This window comes from Dasypus novemcinctus, chromosome 9 (assembly GCF_030445035.2).
Source record: "Dasypus novemcinctus isolate mDasNov1 chromosome 9, mDasNov1.1.hap2, whole genome shotgun sequence".
Classification (NCBI taxonomy): domain Eukaryota; kingdom Metazoa; phylum Chordata; class Mammalia; order Cingulata; family Dasypodidae; genus Dasypus; species Dasypus novemcinctus.
This window is the reverse complement of record NC_080681.1, coordinates 98816979-98839912: the sequence shown is the minus strand read 5'-3', so window position 1 is coordinate 98839912 and position 22934 is coordinate 98816979. Positions and strand designations below refer to the sequence as shown.

General features: G+C 38.8%; 1 protein-coding gene across 2 annotated transcripts in view; it reads right to left on the bottom strand.

Moving 5' to 3' along the window:
* The window catches only part of CLSPN (claspin), a 28860-nt gene extending 6663 nt beyond the window's left edge, over window positions 1-22197 (bottom strand). The window contains exons 1-18 of one of the 2 annotated variants that reach the window (XM_004472235.4): window positions 22063-22197; window positions 18931-19039; window positions 17964-18412; window positions 17263-17424; window positions 16455-16529; window positions 16114-16186; window positions 14956-15064; window positions 14190-14767; window positions 11053-11244; window positions 5637-5890; window positions 4729-4907; window positions 4563-4627; window positions 3843-4042; window positions 3359-3513; window positions 2155-2381; window positions 1363-1474; window positions 991-1066; window positions 689-789 (exon numbers count right to left, since the gene is read on the bottom strand). In XM_004472235.4, coding sequence (XP_004472292.2) covers window positions 689-789; window positions 991-1066; window positions 1363-1474; window positions 2155-2381; window positions 3359-3513; window positions 3843-4042; window positions 4563-4627; window positions 4729-4907; window positions 5637-5890; window positions 11053-11244; window positions 14190-14767; window positions 14956-15064; window positions 16114-16186; window positions 16455-16529; window positions 17263-17424; window positions 17964-18412; window positions 18931-19039; window positions 22063-22086 — 3140 coding nt within the window. In that variant the 5' untranslated portion in view covers window positions 22087-22197. The remainder of the gene's footprint in view (window positions 1-688; window positions 790-990; window positions 1067-1362; window positions 1475-2154; window positions 2382-3358; window positions 3514-3842; window positions 4043-4562; window positions 4628-4728; window positions 4908-5636; window positions 5891-11052; window positions 11245-14189; window positions 14768-14955; window positions 15065-16113; window positions 16187-16454; window positions 16530-17262; window positions 17425-17963; window positions 18413-18930; window positions 19040-22062) is intronic. The other variant, XM_071217545.1, reaches the window with a different exon arrangement.
* Window positions 22198-22934: the final 737 nt, after the last annotated feature.

Below are 22934 nucleotides of genomic sequence, written 5' to 3'. Positions count from 1 at the left end.
AACCCGGGACTTCCCATGTGGGAGGCAAGGGCTCAACCACTTAAGCCACATCCCTCCCCTGAATTCTTTTAAAGATTCTAAAATAAGTGTTTTATTTTCATTATCCTAACAGCAAAAGCAAAAAATTTTCTTGGACTCTACTGTGAGCGAATAAATTCCCTTTGCTCAAGCTGAACCATTTCATGGTATTTACTTTGAAGCAGCCCAGGAAATAAAATGGGTGTCATGTGCCTAAGGCCAGGATGAGAAAGGTCTGGAAGGGCAGCAACTCATATTTAAAAAATAGCCAAGGAATTTTAGTTGTCTATTAGGTCTTCCAGATCTAGGGTTGACCCAGCTCCTACAATTTTTGTTCAAACTGTAAATAGGAGACACCCAGAACAAGGCATGTAGTGGTACTACTATATCAGCAGTAGTCAGATAAAGAGACTGACCAAGGACATGAGGGATCTGGAAGCAATGCCAAATGAGAAACAGATGAAGAAACTAGATGTTTAGTACAGAAATCACTTAAGGAGGACATGACCATCTTCAAATACTTAAGGATGTCAAGTGGAAAAAGGATTTTAATTTGTGTTAACCACAAAAAGCAAACCGGACCAGGAGATTTAGGTACAAAGGAGACAAGATATAATACAATTGTTTAGAAAACTTTCTAGCAATTGAGTGGAATGGACACAACACATACATTTGCCTTTTCCACTTCTCGGATTGCTTCTGAAGCTCTTCTTCATCATCTTCATGGCCTTCCAATGCCAGATCTTCATCACCAGAATCACTGTGTTCATCCTACAAAATTATCACACCATCCTCACAGTTAAGCAGAATAAAATGTGTCCTCAACTAAAACAGGATTTATAAACTTCTGTCCAAACACCTCATTTTAGGAAATTGTTTCTAACAAGATGCCAGACTTAGAATTCTCAAGAACTCGGACAAAGAAAGAAAAATCCAAGTTCAGTTATGATTACTTTGTTCTCTTCAACTCACCTCATTGCTATCAAACTCATTGTCATTTGGGACAAGCTGAAAGTCTCCAAATTCCTTCTCTTCACTTTCTTCTTCCCTAAAATTCAAATCAATCAATCAATAAGTTTTTGAAAGCAAACTACAAGCAGCCATCTGAGTTAAGAATCTCTTTACTCACCGGCAAACAAGTATCTTGTCTTTTTTTCCCCATTTTCCAACAGCTAAATTAAGTATAATTTCCTTACTTTGCAAATATGACTCAACCCACTGCAAGCCTCTCAAGATATGAAGCCCCTAAGAAGACTTGTTTACCACTAAGCCCAGAGAAACTGTTCCCAGGATTTTATTATAAGACTGGGCCTTCCCAGGTTCCTACCAATGACCCAGACTCACCTGTCTGTTGGGAAAGAGCCTGAGCAAAGAGCAAGTGCTTCTTCCATTGGGTCACCTGGGCTGCTTTCCTTCTCCTGCTTATTTAACCCTGATGGAGCCAGAGTGGAGGTGTCTACATCACATCAAGGAAAAGATTTCTCTTTAAGGAATGACAGCTTTAATCTCTTTTTCTAGCCATTTAAAGACTTGCCAGTTCAGTACAGTTCCAAGATAAGCCTGCCAAAAGGGGCCCACCATCCTTTTTTTCCCAACAAATCCTTACTTCACGCTTACTATGTGCCAGGTACCAGGGATACAGTCATGAACAAAACAGCGATCCCAGCCTCAGAGAGCTTGTATTGTAGTAGGTATGGTGGTGGGTGGGGCACAGGTGGAAATAATAAGTTGGGATGTATATGAGACTTAGTATGTATCAGACACTGTTCCTAAGCTTTGCATGTAAGTTAACCAAAAATGACAAATCACATGGCCAAAGCTAAAGCAGTCTTTCCTTTTAAGTGTATTTTTTTGAAGATACATAGATCACAAAAAATGTTATGTTAAAAAATATGAGGTTCCCATATACCCCAACCCTAATCCCCCCGAAGCAGTCTTAAGTTAGTACTTTACCAACTTGAAAAAGCAAGAGTTCTAAATGTCAAGGAGCTAGACAGTGAATCCAACCTATATGTACAATTCCACCATAGCACTGTTTCCTGGGAGCTTTTTACTTGAAGATAAAGGGATTCTTTTAAGGATGCTGACTTAAGGTATTTGGCTATGGTGAGCCTGATGTGCTCTGCTGATATTTACCCTGAGAAGTGAATTTTCCTGAACAAAGATTCAGAAGTTCTTCCATGTCCTCTCTCTTGTCACTCTTCCTGGGTAGAGGTTTTTCATCCTGAGATGTAAACTTTCCAGTACACAAATCCAACAGCTCATCCATGTTAGCATCCATGGCATTCTCATCCATACTGGCCAATGGTAATCGAGGCTTCAAAGCCTGGTACTGATTCCTGTGGTTCCTAACATTTAAGAACCTAAAGGCACCATGAATAATGTAAGAAATTCTCCAGGAAAGAAAAACTCCAAACTCATTTCTAAAATCAAACTTCAAAGCTAAATCCAAAACCAGAAAACAAAAGATTCAAACTTTAAACTTGTGCTAATCTAATGAGAGGGGAATTTTATGTAAGGATAAATGTAATTTAAAAGGTAAAGCATAGGGAAGCAGACGTGGCTCAACTAATAGAGCATCTGTCTACCATACAGAGGGTCCAGGGTTTGATCCCCAGGGCCTCCTGAACCATGTGGTAAGTTGGCCCATGCTCAGTGCTGCCACGTGCGCAAGGAGTGCTGTGCCATGCAGGGGCGCCCCCGCGTAACGGTGCCCCATGCACGAGGAGTGTGCCCCACGTGAAAAAAGCACAGCCTGCCCAGGAGTGGTGCTGCACACACGGAGAGCTGATGCAGCAAGATGACGCAACAAAAAGAGATGTAGTTTCCCAGTGCCGCTGGATAATACAAGTGGATGCAGAAGAATACACAGCTAATGGACACAGGATACAATAGGGGGAAGGGGAAAGAAACCATAGATGTATGGATTTATTTATTTATTTTTTAAAAAAAGGGAAAGGGTAATTTTTGGCTTCAGATGATGCTACAATAGGGCTTGGTGTTAAGTCCATGCAATGTGCCACAGGTCATTCTCAATCCAACCCAACAATCCTAATGTAGCAGAACAGATACAGGGAAATTTGATGCCCTTACAAAACAAGATCTATGTGTTCCAAGTACAGCAGAGATTGTAGGATCAGAATGCCTGCAAGAACTATTTACGTTTTATTTGCTGGAGAGAATTTGTTCAAACTTGTAGAATGTAATACTAATGGTCTGCACACCTTCTCTTTCTCAGAAGAGAAAGCACAGATGGAGTGACAGAAGCTCACTTTATTTTTAAACAAAATTAAGCAGTACCCAGCACCATTCCCACCCACAGAAACATAAAACTACCTACCCATCTGCATCCAACAGTTGGCTCTGAGTGTCATCTTCTAAACAGAACTGGAAGTCTCCTGCTCCTAGGAAAAGTGTCTTAGGCTCTGGCGAGGCGTTATACAGATCCTGGGAATCCTCTATGGGAAGTGAAGGCTCAGACAGCTTCCCCGAACTCTGGCACCAAAACAAAATAAAACAAAAACAAAAACATTTACAAATGTCATTCACTGTCATGAAAACAACAGAAGTTATTTGCAACGTTTAATCTACTCTCAGGCAATTGTAGTTGAGTAGGACAATGCACAGCCAAGTGAAGCATAAAGAAAACACCTCCAAGTAAGAACACTGGATGAAGCTTGTTTTTATACACAAAGGGGGTGGATCTTTTAAACTGAACTACATAAGCTCAGCACCAGTGTGGTGGGAGTTGGTTGGCGTGGACACACTTTATTTAGCAATGTAGGAAGCAAAAAGAGGAGATTCAAAAACCATTACCGTCATACCTTAGAAGCAGAGCTGATCAAACTGGCTCGAAACGGCCCAGGTGAAGGAGATCTGAAGCCTCCTGCTGCCGGGAAAAAACTGGTTCCACGGCCTGTCTGTCTGTTGCAAGGTTGATAGGATGGAATCGTGGAGCCAATCAGCTCAAAGCTGCTATTGTGGCTGCTCTCCTTTGTTAGCAATGAGTATGAATCATCTTCATCTAAAGAAAGAGAAATAACTTTAAGTGTGTGATTCCAGAAGTGAGGTAGATTTGTTCAGGAAAAAAAAAAGAGTTGAGAATAAAACTGTCAGGTAAATTACATGTTCCAAAACATTAAGGTGAAGGTAAATTATAGTACAGAGATAGCATTATAGAATCAGGGTTTATCACTCTGAGTTAAATGATACCTGAAAGTTCCCTTTTTTTCTCTCACCATGCCTGATGCCTGTGATCACTCTCTGCATTATCCAATAGATGTACACTTCATAGAAATACTTCAGGGTTCATTCAATCAATACTAAGGCCCTGCTTTGTGCCTGTGGTCAACTATAAAGAAGCTGCATGGAAGTTTTCAAAAAAATGGATCAAGAAAATTTTTCTAATTCATAAATGTCTATCCTTGCCACATGTAAGACTGGGAAAAGTCACAGGACTTAAAAAATGGAAACTTATGGAATTGTAGTCCTTAGATTCAAAGCTGAAGAACCAGAGAAAAATCTGCGTAGAAGTCACTACTTACCCAGTTTGTTAGACCTTTTACTCGAGTTTTCATCTGTTTCCAACTTTTCTTCAGTAGGAAAGTAACTGCAAGATGGAAGAGAAAGTGTTTGAGTAATCTGTTCCTGCTTCTAAAGAGAGGGGCAAATCCAAGGGTATCTTACCTTTCCTTAGAGAGAATTGCTTACCCCATCTTGGAAGAGTTGTCCTTAAATAGAAGTAAGGTAGAATCTGATGAGAGAGGCTTGGGAACAGAGAGAAAGCTGACTGACTTGCCAATTTCACTACTGCCATCATTGTTCTCTTTATCCATTTCTTTTTCATCTTTGGTTTCTGTGTCTTCACTACTAAGAAGGAATTCTTCAATCTTTACCAACGAAGCCACCCAAGAACAACAAAAAGAAATGCAAGTCAAAATTTTTAAAAACAAACACACTGTGAGCCTAAAATATGGATTTTTTTACAGGTTACATCTTAAATTTGAAAAGGGAAACCTGAACAAAGTTCAATCTGATCATTAGCACCATGTAATTTTCTGTCACATTTACAATGCTCTTCTACCTTTATTATTATTTTGCTTACTTAGTTTTGCTTATTTTACCCTTACTCTTCCCCATATTGCTAAAAAGATTATAAATAATATTATGGAACAAGGGCAAAGAGGTCCTCTACAGAAACCTTCCTCAATGTAAAATGAAATTAAGTCTGAGAATTTATCCCAGACCTCAATCTGCCCAAGGTTAAGACTGCTTTTTATTCTGAGTAGAGGAACCTAAACAAACAACAGACAAAGATAAAAGTCCTTGTTAATACAAAGCCATTTCAATACTAGCATTCTATTAAAATATAGAAACTAATAGATAGAAGCCAAGGATTTGGCTCTGTGGACTACAGGTATTCAACGGTCCCCTAGGATCTAGGCACGTATGAGGTAGTGACATTCATCTCTACCCCTAAAATCTTTGATACAATTGAACGTGTTTATTATATTCTAATTAAATCTGATTTTCTTTTTCCTTTATTCATCATGACTTGGGAGCAGATATTAAAAAGATAAAAAAAAAAAAAGGAAAAAAGTCACACAATTGCTAAAAACCTCCTGATTGACTTTTTCCTCTTCCTCCTCTTCTTTTGTTTCCTCTTCCTCTTCTTTTGTTTCCTCTTCCTCTTCTTTCTCCTCTTCCTCCTCTTCTCCTTCAGATTCATCTGTCATTTCTTCCTCCTCCTCCTCTTCCTCAAACCCATCTTCATTATCCAATTTAAATAACGCTTGCCGCTTTTGGCGCTCCTCAAGCCTTCGGAGTTTCATTGCTTCTTGCAGTTTAGCTTTTAGCACTTCAAGTTTTTCACCTGAACAGGAATATGTACAAATACTTTAGACGTAATGACCAACTACATACTACAACAAAGTTAAGTATGTACTTTAGGCAACTCCAGAAGTGTTCCAATTACATTCCAAAAGGAAAATCAGAGATTTAGACGCCATACTTTTGTTATTTTAACAAATGGGGATTATTATATTGATTGAAGTGTAAAAGAGAACTTCCATAATTAGTGTCCTATACCCTGGGAAAATATACTACTCACAGATGATAAAATTATTGTTAAAAGGAGGAAAAAAAGGGGACAGGGGCAGAATGGGGCTTCAAAAGTTTCTGCTTCAGAAGACAAAGAAAATACTGTTATTTTTATCTATATTAAAGAAAATTAAAGAAAAAAAGAAACAGCTTAAAAGTAAAATGGGAAAAAGATATGAATTGGTAGTATACAGAAAAATAAGCATATGTTGTTAATAAACAAATGAAAAATAACACTTAACCTTGCTTCTAATTAAAGAGATACAAGTCAAAATAATGAGATACCATTTTCCACACATTAGTTTGGCAAAAATTAGAAAGTTTGGTGGAGCAGATATAGCTCAAGTAGTTGAGCTCCTTCTTCTCACATGGGAGGTCCCAGGTTTGGTCCCAGGGCCTCCTGAAAAAAAAATAAAACAAACAGCAAGCAAAACAAATGAAAAGATCAACTCAGGGAAGCCAATGTGGCTCAGTGGTTGAGTGACAGCTTCCCACATACAAGGTCCCAGGTTCAATCCCTGGCCCCAAGTACCTCAAAAAAAAAAAAAAGAAAGTTTGATGATATTCATTGTGACAAGAAATGGCAGAACTCTTATACACTGATGTAGAGTGTAAACTGGTGCAAGTTTTCTGAAGGACAATTAGATGATATATATATCAAAATTTGACTCAATGATTCAACTCTAAGGAAGCTTTCATTCAGATATACAAATATATATCTGGTACTAGGATACAACATTGTATGAAACAGCCAAAACCTAAACAAACAAGATGTACAACAATAGGAGTATGGCTAAATAAATCATGTTCTATTCATACACTTGAATATTATATAGTGTTTTTAAAAAATTCAAAAAAGCACTTTAATGGACCCAACTCCAATCAAGATGACAGAGGGAGATGCTTCAGTGTTCTGACCCCAACAGAAGCTTTGAACAACCAGCATGAACTGGCAGAAAACAGTTAAAAGTCTGAAATAATAGGGCAAGCACAGAATTAAAAAAAAAAGACTACTTGAAAGTGCTAGGATCAAACGCATTTCTCCCCTGTCCCTCAATGACTTGGCATGGAACCAGCTCACATTCCCAGTATGGATCTCTGATCCCAGTTCTGGAGAGAACAGAGTAACCATCATGCTGGAAGCATATATGTCTGGCCCAACCTATCTGGTGATGGCCTGAGGGACTCACCGTCCCAGAATTTGCTCTGCATGTAGAAGGCTGTTCACTGAGCTCTCCTGCAGAACAGTGTGGGAAAGCAATCAAGTCATGCTGCCTGAGGCAAGGAATTGCTGGCAGTAGGACATATAGTAGAGTGCCAAGGACTGTGAGAAAATATTTCCTAGAAAAGCACGTAACAGTGGGAATTTCTAGGTTACAAGCACATGCCCAAGACAAGACATATGCACAGAAAGGATCAGGTAGGTCCCTATGCTTTGTCCTGGAATTATTCTCTAAACTCATTGTATTAGTAAAGAGCACTTACACAGTTCAATTTGCAAGACTAGGAAAGATGTTCTTTTTCTTCCTTTTTTTTTTTGGTTAGCTCCTGGCATTCAAAGAAAGCTGTCATAATGCTAGCTGGATACAAGCTTAAGTAACAGACGCCTCAGAGTCTAAAGTCCAGATATAACACATCAAAATATCAAAATGTCTAGTTTTCAACAAAAAGTTACAAAACATATAAAGAAACAAGAAAAAGTTGCCTGGGTGAAAGAGAAAATTAAAGCATCAGAAACCATCAATGAGGAGAACCAGACCTGGAACATATCAGACAAAAACTTAAAAGAACATAAAATAAAATAAAAAGGTCCTAAATATGCTCAAATAGTTAAAGGAAAACATGGACAAAGTACTAAAGGAAAATGATAGATGGACACAAAGACAATCACAATATAGAGACAGAAATTATGAAAAGGACTAAACAGAGCTGAGGACCACAGTAACAGAAAGTGAAAATTCCCTAGAAGAGTTCTACAGCAGATTGAAGCTGACACAAAAATCAGAGACCTTGAAGAAAAGACAATTGAAATCATTGTCTAAGGAGGAGAAAGAAAAAAAGAATGAGGGAAGAGGATGTGGCTCAACCACTTGGGCACCTGCCTACCACATGGGGGAGGTCCTGGGCTCAGGTCCAGGTGCCTCCTGAAAGAAAAGCAGATGCTGCCTCTTGCCGCAACAGAGCTAGATGCTACCGCAACAAAGATAAACGCTGCCTCCTGCAGCAACAGAGTTAGATTCCACCCCCATTACAACAAGCAGAGGCCACAAGCCAGCAGAAGCCGCAGCCCATGGGGAGGAGAGGTGGCTCAGTCTGTTGGGCACTTGCCTCTCACATGGGAGGTCCTGGGTTCAGTTCCAGTTGCCTCCTGGAGAAGGTGAGCAAACAATGAGCAGACAGATGAGCAAACCATCTGGGGGAAGGTGGGGATAAATAAAGGAAAATAAAAATATATAAATCTTAAGAAAAAAAGGAATGAAAAGTGAGCAGAATTTGAGGAACCTGTGGAACATCATCAAGCGTACCAATATATGCATAATGGGCATTCCAGGAGTAGAAAGAAAGGGAGAGTGGGAATGTTCAAAGAAATAATGGCTGAAAAGTCCCAAATTTAACAAAAGATATGAATATAAACAACCAAGATGCTCAATAAACTTCAGACAGGGTAAACCCAAACTAACCTACACTGTGCCATGCTGTAATCAAACTGTTAAATGACAAAAATACAGACAGAATTCCGAAAGCTGCAAGAAAGAAGGAACATGTCACATACAAGGAAGCCTCAATAAGGTTAAATGTTTATTTTTCATAAGTAAACCATGCAGGCAAGAAGGCAGTGGGATGACATATTTAAAGTGCTACAAGCAAAAAACTGCCAACCAAGAATTCTATATCTGGCAAAAATGTCTTTCGAAAACAAGGGAGAGATTAAGACATTCCCAGATAAACAAAAGTTTAGAGTTGATCAGCACTAGACCAGGCTTAAGAGAGATACACAAAAGAGTTCTGCAAGTTAAAAGGAAAGAACAATACACAATAGATCAAAGCTGTAGGAATAAAGATCTCCTGTGAAGGTAATGACATGGGTAAATAATAAATGCCAGTACTATTGTATTTTTGGTTTGTAACTCCAGTTTTTACATCCTACAGGACCTACAAGGCTACATAATGATAAATCAATGGTTTTGGACTAATAATGTATAAACACGTAATTTGTGAAAAGAACTACATAAAGTTGGGGGGACAGAGGAGTAAAGGACCATAGCTTGTGTATACTACTGAAGTTAAGTTTGTTTGAAAGTAAATGAGATTGTTAAAGATTTAGGATGTTAGATTTAAGCCCCTCGATAACTACAAAGAAAATATCAGAGAAAATGTAAGCTTACAGAGACAAAAATTAGAATACAGTTTGCCAGAGAACAGGGGGAATGGTGAGATAATGCATAATGGTTGTAGAGTTATTGATCAGGGAGAGGGGAAAGTTAGTAATAGAAAGTGGTAAGGGTTATGTAATATTGTGGATGTGATCAATCCCATTGATTGGTAAACTTGGGAGTGGTTGAAATAGTAAAGTTTATGTTGTATATATTTGTCCTACAATTAAAAAGAAGGAGCAACTAAAGAGATAATGATAAGTAAATGCAATACATGATCCTGACTGAGATAATGTTGAAGGGACACTATCGGGACACATGAAAAAAGTTGTAATAAAGACATAGCTTTTATATCACTGTTAAATTTCTTGAACTTGATAACTATAGTTAAGGTGGTTACATAAGTGAATTTCCTTGCTCTTAGGAAATGTAAATGGCAGGATTAAGTGTTAAGAGCACATGATGTATATGACCTGCACTCAAAATGTTCAGAAAATGGATTGAAAGCTAGATAAGACAGACAGCTAGAGAGAGAGAGAGAGAGAGAATGATATGGCAAATGTGGCAAAACGTTAAAAATGGTGGATCTGGGGGTGTAGGGGTAGGTTGGAGTTCTCTGCATGGGGTTTATATTATTTTTGTAACTGTCCTCTAAGTTGGAAAGGATTTCAAAATGAAAAGTTTTGTTTTTTTTTAAAGGCACTATAATAATGTATGTGGTGGTGAAGTATCAAGTTCTAAAACTAGGTGGTCTGAGTTAGGCTGCTTGTTCTACCACCTACTAGCTGCAAAAACTTGAGCAAGTTGTTTCAATGCTCTGCCTATCGGTCTCTTCATATATAATATGAAAATAATATCATCTACCTTGCGGGGCTGTTAAAGGATAAAATGAGAAAAAGCATGCAAAGCACCTAGAACAGTGCCTGGCAGAGAGTAAGTGTCCAAGGTCACACCCACAATGGTATATGAATATAAATATTCCTAAAAGGACACACAAGAAATTGAAAAGTTACTTGAGGAGACTCATTTTCCAATTTATATCTTTCAGTGTTTTAATTATTTTTGTTTATTACATATATATATAAAATATTGTATTTGCAGGGAGCAAAAGATTGGTCCCTAATATTTCCCTAATACCTTGTTAAATAAAAAATCACTTTATGAAGTTGAATGAATGGTATGATTACATTTCTTTTTTAAAAAAATTAGTGCATAGGTATATGTGATGAGTTTAAAAGGATAAATACATGAATATGGTTATGATAGTTGTCTTTGGTAGGGGATTGCAGATATATTTTGTTTAGTCTATGTATTTTTTATAATGCATATATTTATTCCTTTTCCTAACAAGACAAATGTTATATGAAATAAAGCCACCTTGCTACCCTACACCTCTGGGTAATACTACATGTGAATCATGTGAGAGGAGGTACTTCTATCCAATCTTCAAAGTCTCTGAAGAAAAATATTCTACAGGTTTCACTATAGGGTCTTCAAGAGCCATAAAGACTCATCAGAGTACAAAGCAAAAAAAAAAAAAACAAACTACAGACTCACATACCTGGCTTTGTGTGACTTGCTTGATCTAGTTTCTCAGGTGCCAGAGTCACAAGTACCACATCTGCCTTGAGCTCTTCCTTCCCATCTGTGCTTACGTCTTTCACTATGACACTCACATTCACCTTCTGACCAGCCCTGGGTTTGGCTGCTGGATTAGCATGCTTCCAGAAACGCTGCTTCAAGGCTTCCAGTTCTAAACCCAAATGCAAACAAGTCTGTCAGTTTGTGATGCTCAAACTCTTTCCTTTAAGATGCCAATCAAGAATTATGAAGTAAGTTTTTTAGCTCAATAAAGTCATAGGGGGAAAAACATAAAGAGAAACCAAAAATTCCTTTGCTACTAACACTTTGAGTCAAATTCACACACTTTTAACCCATACTAATGGAGTACTACAATTCTTCTTCCCTTTTATGTTTCAAAATCATACCTTTTAAGTAGAAAATTAGAACTGAAGTTTCTAAATATGTGTAATTTTTAAAAATGAATTAAACTGATAGAAACGATTTTCATAATTCCCCACTATTCAAAGGCTTAATTTTTCTTGGGTTTTAGTCTCCTCTTTTTTATTCCCTATTTTGAACATTTCACCATTTATTATAATAGTAAACTTATTAAATAGGGACAAGCTTGAAAAAAACAACCTTGGATATTTTCATGTGGCCTTCTCTTCCATTATTAAATACCCAGGATACTCCAAGGTTGGTTAATTTTTTAAAAAATGTACTTGAATCATACTTTAGTAGTTTTGTTATTAGCATTTACAGATAGTTTTTGTTTCTCTACAGGGTTTTAGCAGAAAAAAAAGAACAGAGCCCCTAACATTATTAGCAGTAAAACACAACTCCAAGGAGTTGTGTTTACATTACAAAAAAAAAAGAATAGAGAGAGAAGCTATAAATCTGCATCCTATTTCATAGTGGTCCAGTAGGATAATAAGATTGGAAGCAACCGGTAGTGGCAGCAAAAAGGAAACAGGAATAGGCAGGCCATTACTGGCAAAAGAATTAAAGAAATGGGATTGGAAGGGAGATTACTCAGGACCTAAAATAATGTGAAGCAGGTGGTGGCTGTGTTCATATCTGCAAAAGCTAGGACGCTCAAAGTTCTTCATCTACCAACCCACTGGAGCACCCACTTTCCTTGCCTTTTACTACATGACTCAACCATCAAACTTCTAATCCTAGAAACCCTATTTCAGCACTTTTCCATCATTTTTCCCAAGCATCTTTCATCTCTTCTTCTCAGTGAAAAGTCTCTGCCCCAGCTAAAATCTCCACCAGTAGCTTGGATCTCATGTTCTAAGTTCAAAACGAGTACCTATCATGTACCAGGCACTGTGCTATGTCCTTTAATAAGCCAAGTGTAATGTTGGAAAAATTACTCAACCTCTCTGAGGCTTAGTTTCTTCATTAGAAAATAATATCTGGGGCTATGAAAATTAAGGAAAATAACAAATAAAGATTCTATCTATCAGTATCTGGTAAAAAAAAAAACAAAAAACACCTCATCCCTTTCCTGTCCCTCAGGCCAGGACTGTTTAGATAACTTGGAGTCCCATATAACACAATTTAGAGGTGCCTGATAAAATAATTACTGAAAAAAAAGTTTCTTCCCTTCCCTGAATCTTAGTCTGGGATTGTTTAGATAACTTCTTGTCCCATATAACAAACATTCCCTCAGTGTTCTGGGCACTAGTTTTTTTCTCATGCTTCTTTGCTAATGGAGCTATGCTAATTCTGTTACACAAGCCCTTCAGCCCTACCTCCTGTTCTGGCCAAACTAAGCTACACATCCACCCAATATGTACCCTGCATAGCTCTTTCTGACCCTTCCAGGAACGCCCTCTCCACTTTTACATCACCTTTTCAAAGTCCATCCATTCAATCAACAAAGACTCACTGAGCATATTTTACATGCCAGATACTGTAACATACCATCAGCCAACAATAAGCTGTTTAATGGAGAGTCTTGATGTAAGCAAGTTCACTAGCAACAAAAGCAGCAGCCACTATTTGATGTTTCTTTATACTATCCATTCGTATACGTTATTTCAACAAATCTTCACAATCGCCCTGAGTCAGATAGTGCTATTATTTCATTTTTTTAAAAAGATGGCTTAGAGAGGCCAAATAATACACCAAACATAAAACATTAAGTAACATAACTAGCCCAGAGTCAAACCCTGGTCTGGCTGCAGAGCTTATGCTCTTAACCACCATGACATAACTGCCTCAACACAGAGGAGGGAGCACATAATTCTACTTAAGAATCAGGGAAGCTTACCAATGTGATAATACTTGAGTTTAGTTTTGAAGCCTCATTTATTCAATTAGTAAATGAATGTCTGCAATGTGCCATCTACCGTGGAAGCACTGGGGATTGAGTAGGGAACAAGACAGAACAAGATCCCTAGACATAGCATAAAGGGGAAGGTAGTGAACAAGTAGTTACATGCACCTCCTCTTCAATTTTTCCCTTCACCACCCTTTGGAAGTAAATCATCCTTCCTCTGAACTCCCATAGTACTTTATTCTAAATGTTTCTTTTAGCAAAGAGTACTTTCCCCTTTTCTATAGATTATTTAATTTTTTCCAATTATCAGTGACATGTTCATTAAAAAAGATGTCACTTAACAATTTCTCTTGTGGATGACTGTTATTGCACATTAGCATCTTAAGTGTAGGGTAAATGTCAGCTTTATCTTGTATGCCCTATGGTATTTTTCATACAGCAGAGTTTAATATTTGTTGAATGAGTGAAAAAAAGAAATTCAAACAATTTACTGAACCTAAGCGTTACTCTTAAGCTGTGATAAGCTCAATGCTTCTATGACTCTCTTAATAAGATTTGACACAGAACCATAGAAAAACTTAGAATCTCAGGTTGGAAAGGTAGAAGTTCCTAAATACACACAAAGAACAGTAGTGTGGCTTCTATTTTAAACTTGGTTTAGATAATTTTGACATCCTGTCAAATTTATTAAAATGAGATTCTACCTATAACTGGTATAATTTGCAGAATAAGATCATGGGTGGTTATTAGTTTCTCGTCTGTTCCCTGTTCTTAAGAGTGGCAAATAATTGAAAGCTGTCAGGATAAATCACTCAAAGGAGACTTCTCACAATTCAAAAGATTACCTCGGTTGGTTTCAGGTTCATCAAGTATCACAAAGGAAGCATCATCAGCACCCAGCCGAGGTTTAATGGAAACATCTACTCCCAGTTGCTTAAGTCTATCCAGAGTGAACCGTCTCCCTTTTTCAGGTGGCACAGCTGCTGACAATTTAGTTTGAGGCCTGGGCTCTTCCAGTTTTCTGTTTGCTTCTGTTTTATCCAGGCTACCTTCTCCCTCCAAGGCATGAAGTTCAGGTGCCACAAGCCCTCCAGTCTGATATTCCCTGCCCTCCTTGCTTGTGAGGAAGCTGGGTTCCCGTTGCTCGAATGAGCTGTCCACAGGTGAAGATCTAGCATTATTCTGCTTCTGTTTCTCTTGGATTTCTACCTCTTCACTTCCCACCAAATCCTTACTGCAAGACTCATCTGATCCAGTAGTGATCTGGGGTTCCTGTGAAACTGCTGGGAGTTGATTAACTTCCATTTCATATTCTTTGCCTCTTGTCTGCTCAGAATCTTTGCTATGGTGGTCACTGTTCACTTCAGTTGTATTTGCAGTGTCTATGATTTCTTTGTTGTGGCCCAACTGATACTTAGATGACCTAGAGAAGGGAAAACGATCTGGATTTGAAAATTATCCTAAAGGTAAAACATTCTCAGCCTTTAGCATACAGTGAATCAGTTAAGTCAGTTTTAACAGAGTAAGGAATCTAAACTTTTTAGTCCAGACATCTGCTACAAAACTGAACATTTAAGGAAAATTATAATCATAAGAAAAGAGGGTTCTTACTTCAGCAGTGACATGGCATTTCCTTGGCAAGTGGGTCGGGGTTTACGTTTGAAGAAATCGTGAATGGTTTTATTTTCAGGCATATGATAAGGAAGATTAAGTGCAGACTCTATAATATAGAACAAAACAAGCAAATGTAAACACTGTATGTTCTGAAAATATCACTTCATATTCAGTTAATTAAAAACTATAGCCAAGGCCATCACCAAAGATAGAAAAAGAAAAAATCAACAAAGGCAGAAGATAAGTACAAAAGAGATCCCTGAAGACCAATAGCTTTTAAACTTGGCTGTGAAATCAAAATGATCTAGGAAAGGGAAGTGGACTTGGCCCAATGGGTAGGGCGTCCGCCTACCACATGGGAGTTCCAGGGTTCAAACCCCTGGCCTCCTTGACCAGTGTGAAGCTGGCCCATGCGCAGCGCTGATGCACACAAGAAGTGCTGTGCCACGCAGGGTGTCCCCCGCGTCGGGGAGCCCCATGCGCAAGGAGTGCTCTCCGTAAGGAATGCCGCCCAGCACTAAAGAAAGTGCAGCCTGCTCAAGAATGGAGCTGCATACACGGAGAGCTGATGTAACAAGATGACGCAATAAAAAGAAACAGATTCCTGGGAGAGCTGATGTAACAAGATGACGCAATAAAAAGAAACAGATTCCTGGTGCCGCTGATAAGGATAGAAGCGGTCACAGAAGAACACACAGCGAACAGATACAGAGAGCAGAAAACTGGGGGGGTGGGGGAGGGGAAGGGGAGAGAAAAGAATAAAAACTAAATCTTAAAAAAAAAAAAGATCCAGGAAGCTTTTAAAACAGATTCTTAGACCCCATTTCAAAGGTACTGAATCAGACTCTGTGGGGCCTAAAGAATGTATACATTTGAAAAGCTCCCAAAGGGATCCTGATGCAGCTGGTCCACAGACAACCACTTTTTAAAAAATCCTCTTTTTTACTTCTAATACAGTTCTGAAACTGTGCTCAGTTTATACTAATATTCCAAGGGTTTTAGGACAGTGTCCATTCACCATGATCAATTCTAAATTTGATATTATTATCCAAGTTCATATTAGGAGTGTTTAAAAAACAAAATAAAAAGTCATGTAAATCCCCAACATCCAAACTGAGCTTAGCTTACAAAGTTTATTATACAGGTTTGTATTACCTCGAATAAGGCGCTGAGTCTCACTATGCAGTCTTTTTAATGCTTCCTTACTTAACTTTGCTGCTTTCCTTTCCTTAAAGAAAACAAAACATGAGACTACATTAATGATAATTTCATCCCAAGAGTTTGCTCTCTCCAAAAAAAGATGATGGAAAGGGAACACTAAGCACTAAAACTCAATCTAAACTCAAAGAATTCATTTATTTGCAAGTCTTAGGGAATTAATTCAGTCCAATCTATATATGTCCCTACTATGTGCAAAGCAGTAAGTTGGTTATCAGGAAAATGCCACAGCATCATGGGAAAGAGATCAAAGGCTACTTCACAAGGCTCAACCTTACCTTCCTCATGGTGCCTTTTGATAATTCACTTTCTTTTTCAATTGAATAGACCCCATTCTCCAAGGGTTCCTTTTTCTAAAAGAGATCACAAGTTGAGTAATACAGACAAAAACTAAAGTGATAATAATTTAATACTTACTTGACTGCTTTTTGTACTCCAATATCACTTCATGCTATATTAGTAATAAATCAGTAATTATCAAAGAGGAGTTTTTTTAAGGCTCGGTATCCAATAATAGCTAGAAAAAACAAACAAGGTGTCTCAACGGAGTTTGGACCTTCATTTCTTATACGTCTTACATTTTTTTCCCACAGAGGGACAATGACTCCTAGGGATCTAAAGAAAACCTTAGGAAAAACAATTATACTTCTAGACACTAAGGAAATGATGCTTTGGACTAATGCCTCTCTTTGATTTCCTTTCTGAAACTCTATAGGGTTCATTCTCAGAGGCCACAGGATTGTAAAACATTATACCTCTGCCCTATTATTTACCTGCTTCTTAGCATAATATAAAGTATCTTTTTTGTGTGATCTCTGTATCTATAAAAAATAATAAAAAATAAAATAAGGTTGTTTTTTTTTTACATTCTTAAAAGGGCAATAACAAAGTACTAGTTTCCAAACAAGTTAGCATGTCTATCACTTGTACTGCAAGTTTCCAAAATTAACAGCTCAAAAACTTAAATCAATTTACATGTCTTTTTATTCAGTTAAAAAAAAAATTAAGGTTCCAGTTGTAAGTTAAAAACTAAAGCAAAGGTTAGAAGCAGCTGGTTTGCTCTGATTACAATCACCCTTTACTTGCCTTGTGCTTTTTTACTTTGTTTTTCACAGCCGCCCTTATCGATTCTAATGACTCTTCATCTTCCAACGGAGAGCTATTTTCTTCCTCCAACCCAGTTTCAAAAAGGTCTTTATCCGTAAGAAGACAGCCACTGTCATTAAATGGCTGTTTCACATCATCTTCCTGGATAACACATAAAGAAAAAGCATAATCCAGTCATTGTAAAATCCAGGCAATTTGGATCAGGCCAGAAAAAGACCATGTTTCATCAGGAGAGAAATATTTGGTACTCCAGAACATGCTAACGTACAGTTATCCTTTGCAGTTCAAGCTGTGATTTTATATAACTGTCCAAAATAAACTTAATAACCAGTAAATAGTTTTTGAAAAATCAATGAAATACTTATTAGCCAAGTAGTTTATAAAGTTTGATTGACAGACGCATAAAAATTCTCCTTTAACATTAATTTTCTTCAGCTCAGGAGCAGGAAAGAATTACTTTATGTGCTCACAAAGAAAACCACAAACCCATATATTTGGAGGTTTCCTCTGAGTTATCTGAAATAGAGAATGAGACCAACATGTTTTAAATCATATAACCAATGCAAAGCAATCAATTCAAAGCTATATTCTGAATGCAGGAAAAACCTAGAGAACTAAAAGCAAATTTTTCTAAAATGTTAATCTGCCTTAGAAATAGCAAATTAGTCTTTAAAATGTACCTTGTCTTTTGTTTCCTTCTTTTTTAGCTGCCTAATTTTTTCCATCTTTCTTTCCTCTTTCTCAAGTCTTCTCTTTGACTTTATTTTTCCTTTTCCTCTAGTTCCTTCCTTATCACGTATGGGGTTTTTGGTAATTTGTCTGTCAACCGTAAAGTCCATAGATTTTTCAGACTGGAGACTCAGCTCTAAGCAAGGTGTTACTTGGGTTTTAAGATTTTCCTGATACAAAGACTCCTCGATGTCACTTTCATCACTGTCTGCCAGATTTGTGTAAATCCTTCTGACTTTTCCATCTTTGCCAGCGTGTAAGGTCTCTTTACTTTCCTCTTCTGCATTGTCATAGGTAGTTTTCCCTGGAGAGGCATTTGTGTCCTCTCTTTCAGAATCACTGTCTTGTAGTACCTTCCTGCTTTTCAATTTCTTACTCACAAAAATCTCTTCATCTGAATCTGGAAGAAAAACAACTTTTTTCAAAGGTATACAATCATTTGGCTTTCCTCCTTGTCCCCTTACTTTTCAAAAACATGTACAATTATACAAGTGAGACATTACCTTGTGAAATTTTGTAACTACCACTCAGAACTGAATGTAGCAAAGAAAATCTAAAAATACATTTTGAAAAACATTTTCCCCTGGAAAAATGCCTCTTACTGTGAAATGTAAGTATATATATTTACAATGTGTCAAGTTGTTCTAATCCTTCTGACAGGTGCTAAAAATCTCTTTATTATAGGATGAATGTGTTCAACCAGGCACTATGGTAACTTCTGAACAATTTATACATTCAATAATATAAGACAGATATTTCAAAGAGGAACAAACACTGTTATTTTGCTTTTATAATAAAATAAACAATAAGAATAGAGCATTAATAATTTAATAAATCAGACTGAAATTAATCCATTTCATTTTCAGCACAGGCTCCTATGTTCTTTCCTGAAAATAAAAGTACTGAATAATTACAAACCTTTTTCACTCAACAGCCCAACTATTCCACAGCTGCCTTGTCCACTGTCTGAAGGACTATCTGCTTCATCATGGGAAATGAATTTTGGATCACTGATTTCTAGGTGAACCTATAAAATGTGAATATACTTTGCATTAACCAGCAGGTGACGGAAAGGGCCAATATTGAATAATACACAGATCATGGGATCATCAGAAATAAGGAAGAAACCAATACAATGTTTCAATAAAGGGATGACATTAATAATTATTGGGGGAAGCAGACTTGGCCCAGTGGTTAGGGCACTACCACATGGGAGGTCCGTGGTTTAAACCCCGGGCCTCCTTGACCCGTGTGCAACTGGCCCATGTGCAGTGCTGATGCGCACAAGGAGTGCCCTGCCATGCAGCGGTGTCCCCCACCTAGGGGAGCCCCACGCGCAAGGAGTACATCCCGTAAGGAGAGCCACCCAGCGCGAAAAAAAGTGCAGCCTGCCCAGGAATGGCGCTGCCCACAAAGAGAGCTGACGCAACAAGATGCTGCAACAAAAACAGCAACAAGATGATGCAATGAAAAGAAACATAGATTCCTATGCCGCTGACAACAACAGAAGCAGACGAAGACGCAGCAAATAGACACAGAGAACAGACAACCGGGGCAGAGGGTGGGGGGACGAAAAATAAATAAATACATCTTTAAAAAAAAATTATTATTGGACAAAAACAATAGAAAATTCATTGGTCACCTTTGAAAGATGCTATAGAACCAACACTTCATTTTTGATAATGGTAAATAAAAGAATTAAGCATTTATTATGCTTTTCCTGTGTGAACTATTCCTCAGTGTTCCCAAATGATTGATGAAGGAAAGTTTCTCCTTAAAGAAATATCCTAACCAAGGAAAAAGAAATGATAGAATTAGACAATTACAATTTTAGTAACCCCCTACCAAATAAAAGAACTAGGCAATGACCACCAATGGCTGCTAACATCACAAAAAAGAGGAACAACCAGACTTTTGTGCTGCCTGAGAGAAGTACTCAACACCACCTAGGAAGTATCTTGGCCAAAACCACGAAATCTGAATCTGATCAAGTCTCTCTCTAGACCTAACTACCCATTTAAAGGAAACACAGGAGACAGATCATATTAAGTAACACCACATAATGCAATCCAGAATGTGGGCATCTACAGGACAAACTACATGGTTTCTCTAACAAATAACTTGCAGGAAAAAAGAGAGGGAATAGGACCTCTAGTTTAAATAGTTAAAGTATTTATCAACAGTTGCAACATAGAGACCTTGTTTGGACCCTGATTTCAAGCAAAGTGGAAAAAAAATTTAAGTTGAAGAAATCTGAACTCTAAGTATTTAATTAAAAATTTAGTGTGGTAATAATATTGTGGTTTATGTTTGTTAGAAAGCCCTTTTATAGGATGAATCATGTCTCCAACAAAGAAATGGTCAAATCCCAACCCCTTGTCCTGTGACTGTGAACTCATTTGTAAATAGGATCTTTTAAGATGTTATTAGTTATGGTGAGTCCAAACTAAATCAGGGAAGGCGTTATGACTGGAAACCTGATAAGCAAAGGAAATGTGAAGTCAGCAGGAAACAGGAGACAGCCATGTGACGGAGGCAGAGACTGAGTTATGGATTGCCAGCAAGATTCGACCAGAATGCTACAGACTTTGGAGAAAGCATGATACTGCCAAAACCTTGATTTTGGACGTCTAGCCTCCCAAACTGTGAGATAGTAAATTCCTGTTGTTGAAGCCAACCAGTCTGGAGTTGGGTAATGTATTAATTTTATATAAGTTTGCATGGGTTTAAAATTTTAAAAACAAAACAAAACAAACAAACAAAAAACTAAGGAGAGGTGTGAGAGGTGACTTGACCAGTTAGTAACAAAGCTGACCCTAGATACCAGGTATGCAACCTCCTTAGTGTTCTCAGGGCTCTGAATCAAAGCTTCTCAAATGGGGGAAAAGAGTAACAACTGTAATGTAACAGGGCACAGGACATATCCTAGTGGTTTCTCAAATAACTATTTATTACATTGACTTGAAGTTACAACTATTAAAAAAATAACAAAAGGTAACATGTACTGAAGAATTACTGAGGATTATCAGGTATGTGCTGATGATCCTACCAACAATGCAAAAAGAGTAAGACTATCAGTTCTGTTTGCGGATGCAAAAACTGAGTTTAGGTAACCACACAGCTCAATACATGATTATGCTCTTCATCTTTTCTACTCCAGGCAATTTCCAGCAGCAGCTACAACAAAGGCAGGACCAGAAGTAGGATGAGATGGTGACATGCCAAAAAACACAATAATCAAGATAAATAACATTTTAATGCAATATCTTTTAAAGTACCAAAAGGCGTGGGGTCAGCTGCCTGTTTTGTAATCAGGGCATGGATTAGGGTGAGGAGAATGAGGGGGGGGGGCCAGGTGTGTGAGGCAGGGCGGATCTTGCCTTTATTCTGGCATTTTGTTCACTATCAAATCACGGAATTTTTTGCATTTATTTTGACTTTTAAAACACATTATAAAAATTTTACTTATCTTGAGGTTTTTTGGTGCCCCCTTAAATTTTGCGCCCCAGAAAAGAACCGAGATCTGGAAAAATGTTTCTAAGCTCAAATGTCAGCCGGCAGGGCCTGAGACTGTTACTTCCCCACTGGAGGCCCAGTCGGAAAACGCGCGAGGGGGAAAGTGTGTCAAAGGCCCCTTCCAGACTCGATCTCGAACACCCGAACACCTCCGCCTGCAGGGAGACTACTGCTCCGCACCCCAGACGCCCGGTTCGGCCTAGGCCTTCCTCTTTTGGGGCGCTGTAAGAGGAAGAGCTCTGTGTCATGAAACGCGCCAAAACAAGGAGAGGAGGAGAGGAGGGCAAGCTCCAGGTAGCGAGTCTGGAGCCGCAAAGACCAGGGGCAACACAGCCCAGAGAGCCGGAGCGCGGGAAGCCCTAAGCGGCAAACGGCCAGCGTTAAAATCCGGGAGGAGTCCCCGGAGCCGGCCGCGGGGCACGCCGGGAGCTGTAGTCCTCCCGGCCAGGGGAACTCGCACTGCGGGTCTCTGTTTCACTGCCCCACCCCGCCCACGGCGCCGGGACCCAGTTGGAGGAATGTACATACACTCACCTCAGAAAGCACCTCGCCGGTCATGATTCCAGCCTTCTCCGAGCTGCGCTCTGGATGAACCAGGTTTCCTGTCCCTTCAGTCTGGGCGCAGCAGATTCCGCCGTCTCCAACCCCGCTGCGCCTTTCGAGCTTTCGCGCCCAGCCGGAGCGAAGGCCCCACCCTCAATGATTTGCACCAATAGGGAGGAGGCTTTCTATCTGCTCCCCGCCCCCACTCCGTCTTGCCAATCACTAAAGCGCCTCAGGACTGGCCGGCAAGTTAAATCTGGGTTGGGTTGGCGGGTTGCGACGCATCTCGCCAGCTGAGCTGTTGCTGGGGTGGAGGTTAAGTAGGTGGGGAGCGGTCGGGGTTTCTGGCCTGGCAAGAAGGTACCACGCTAGTGGTGATCTGTGATCTTTGACCCTTGCCCTAATTCGGCAGTTCCTCTCGAGCACAATTTTAGGAGTGAGCCCTCCAGGAGAGTAGTGCTGGAAGAAGATCCTAGGGCACACGCCCGTGATCTGCATCTTTCCACGAGGAGTCCCAGGCCCCTGTAGGGACTTTCTTCAATAATTCCAGCCCTGGACCAGCTATATTTTCCCTGTCCCTTCTTGTACATGACATTCACGCCATTGAAACCAAAAGAAAAACATGGTCTGCTCACATCCCAAACATTATCCTTGGGTAGACCTCTGTAATTTTGTTTAGGATTGATTTGAGGATACAGAAAACACCTGTCTCACTTTTACTTTAGGACAAAGTAGCAAATTAGTCTGGAGTCAGACTAATCCCAGACAATTCTAAACTCAGTTTTGCCACTGCATTGGTTTTTATCTTTTTATTATTTCCAGGTACATTCTCTTCCTTTCTTTGCCCTGCTTTCTGTCCAAAC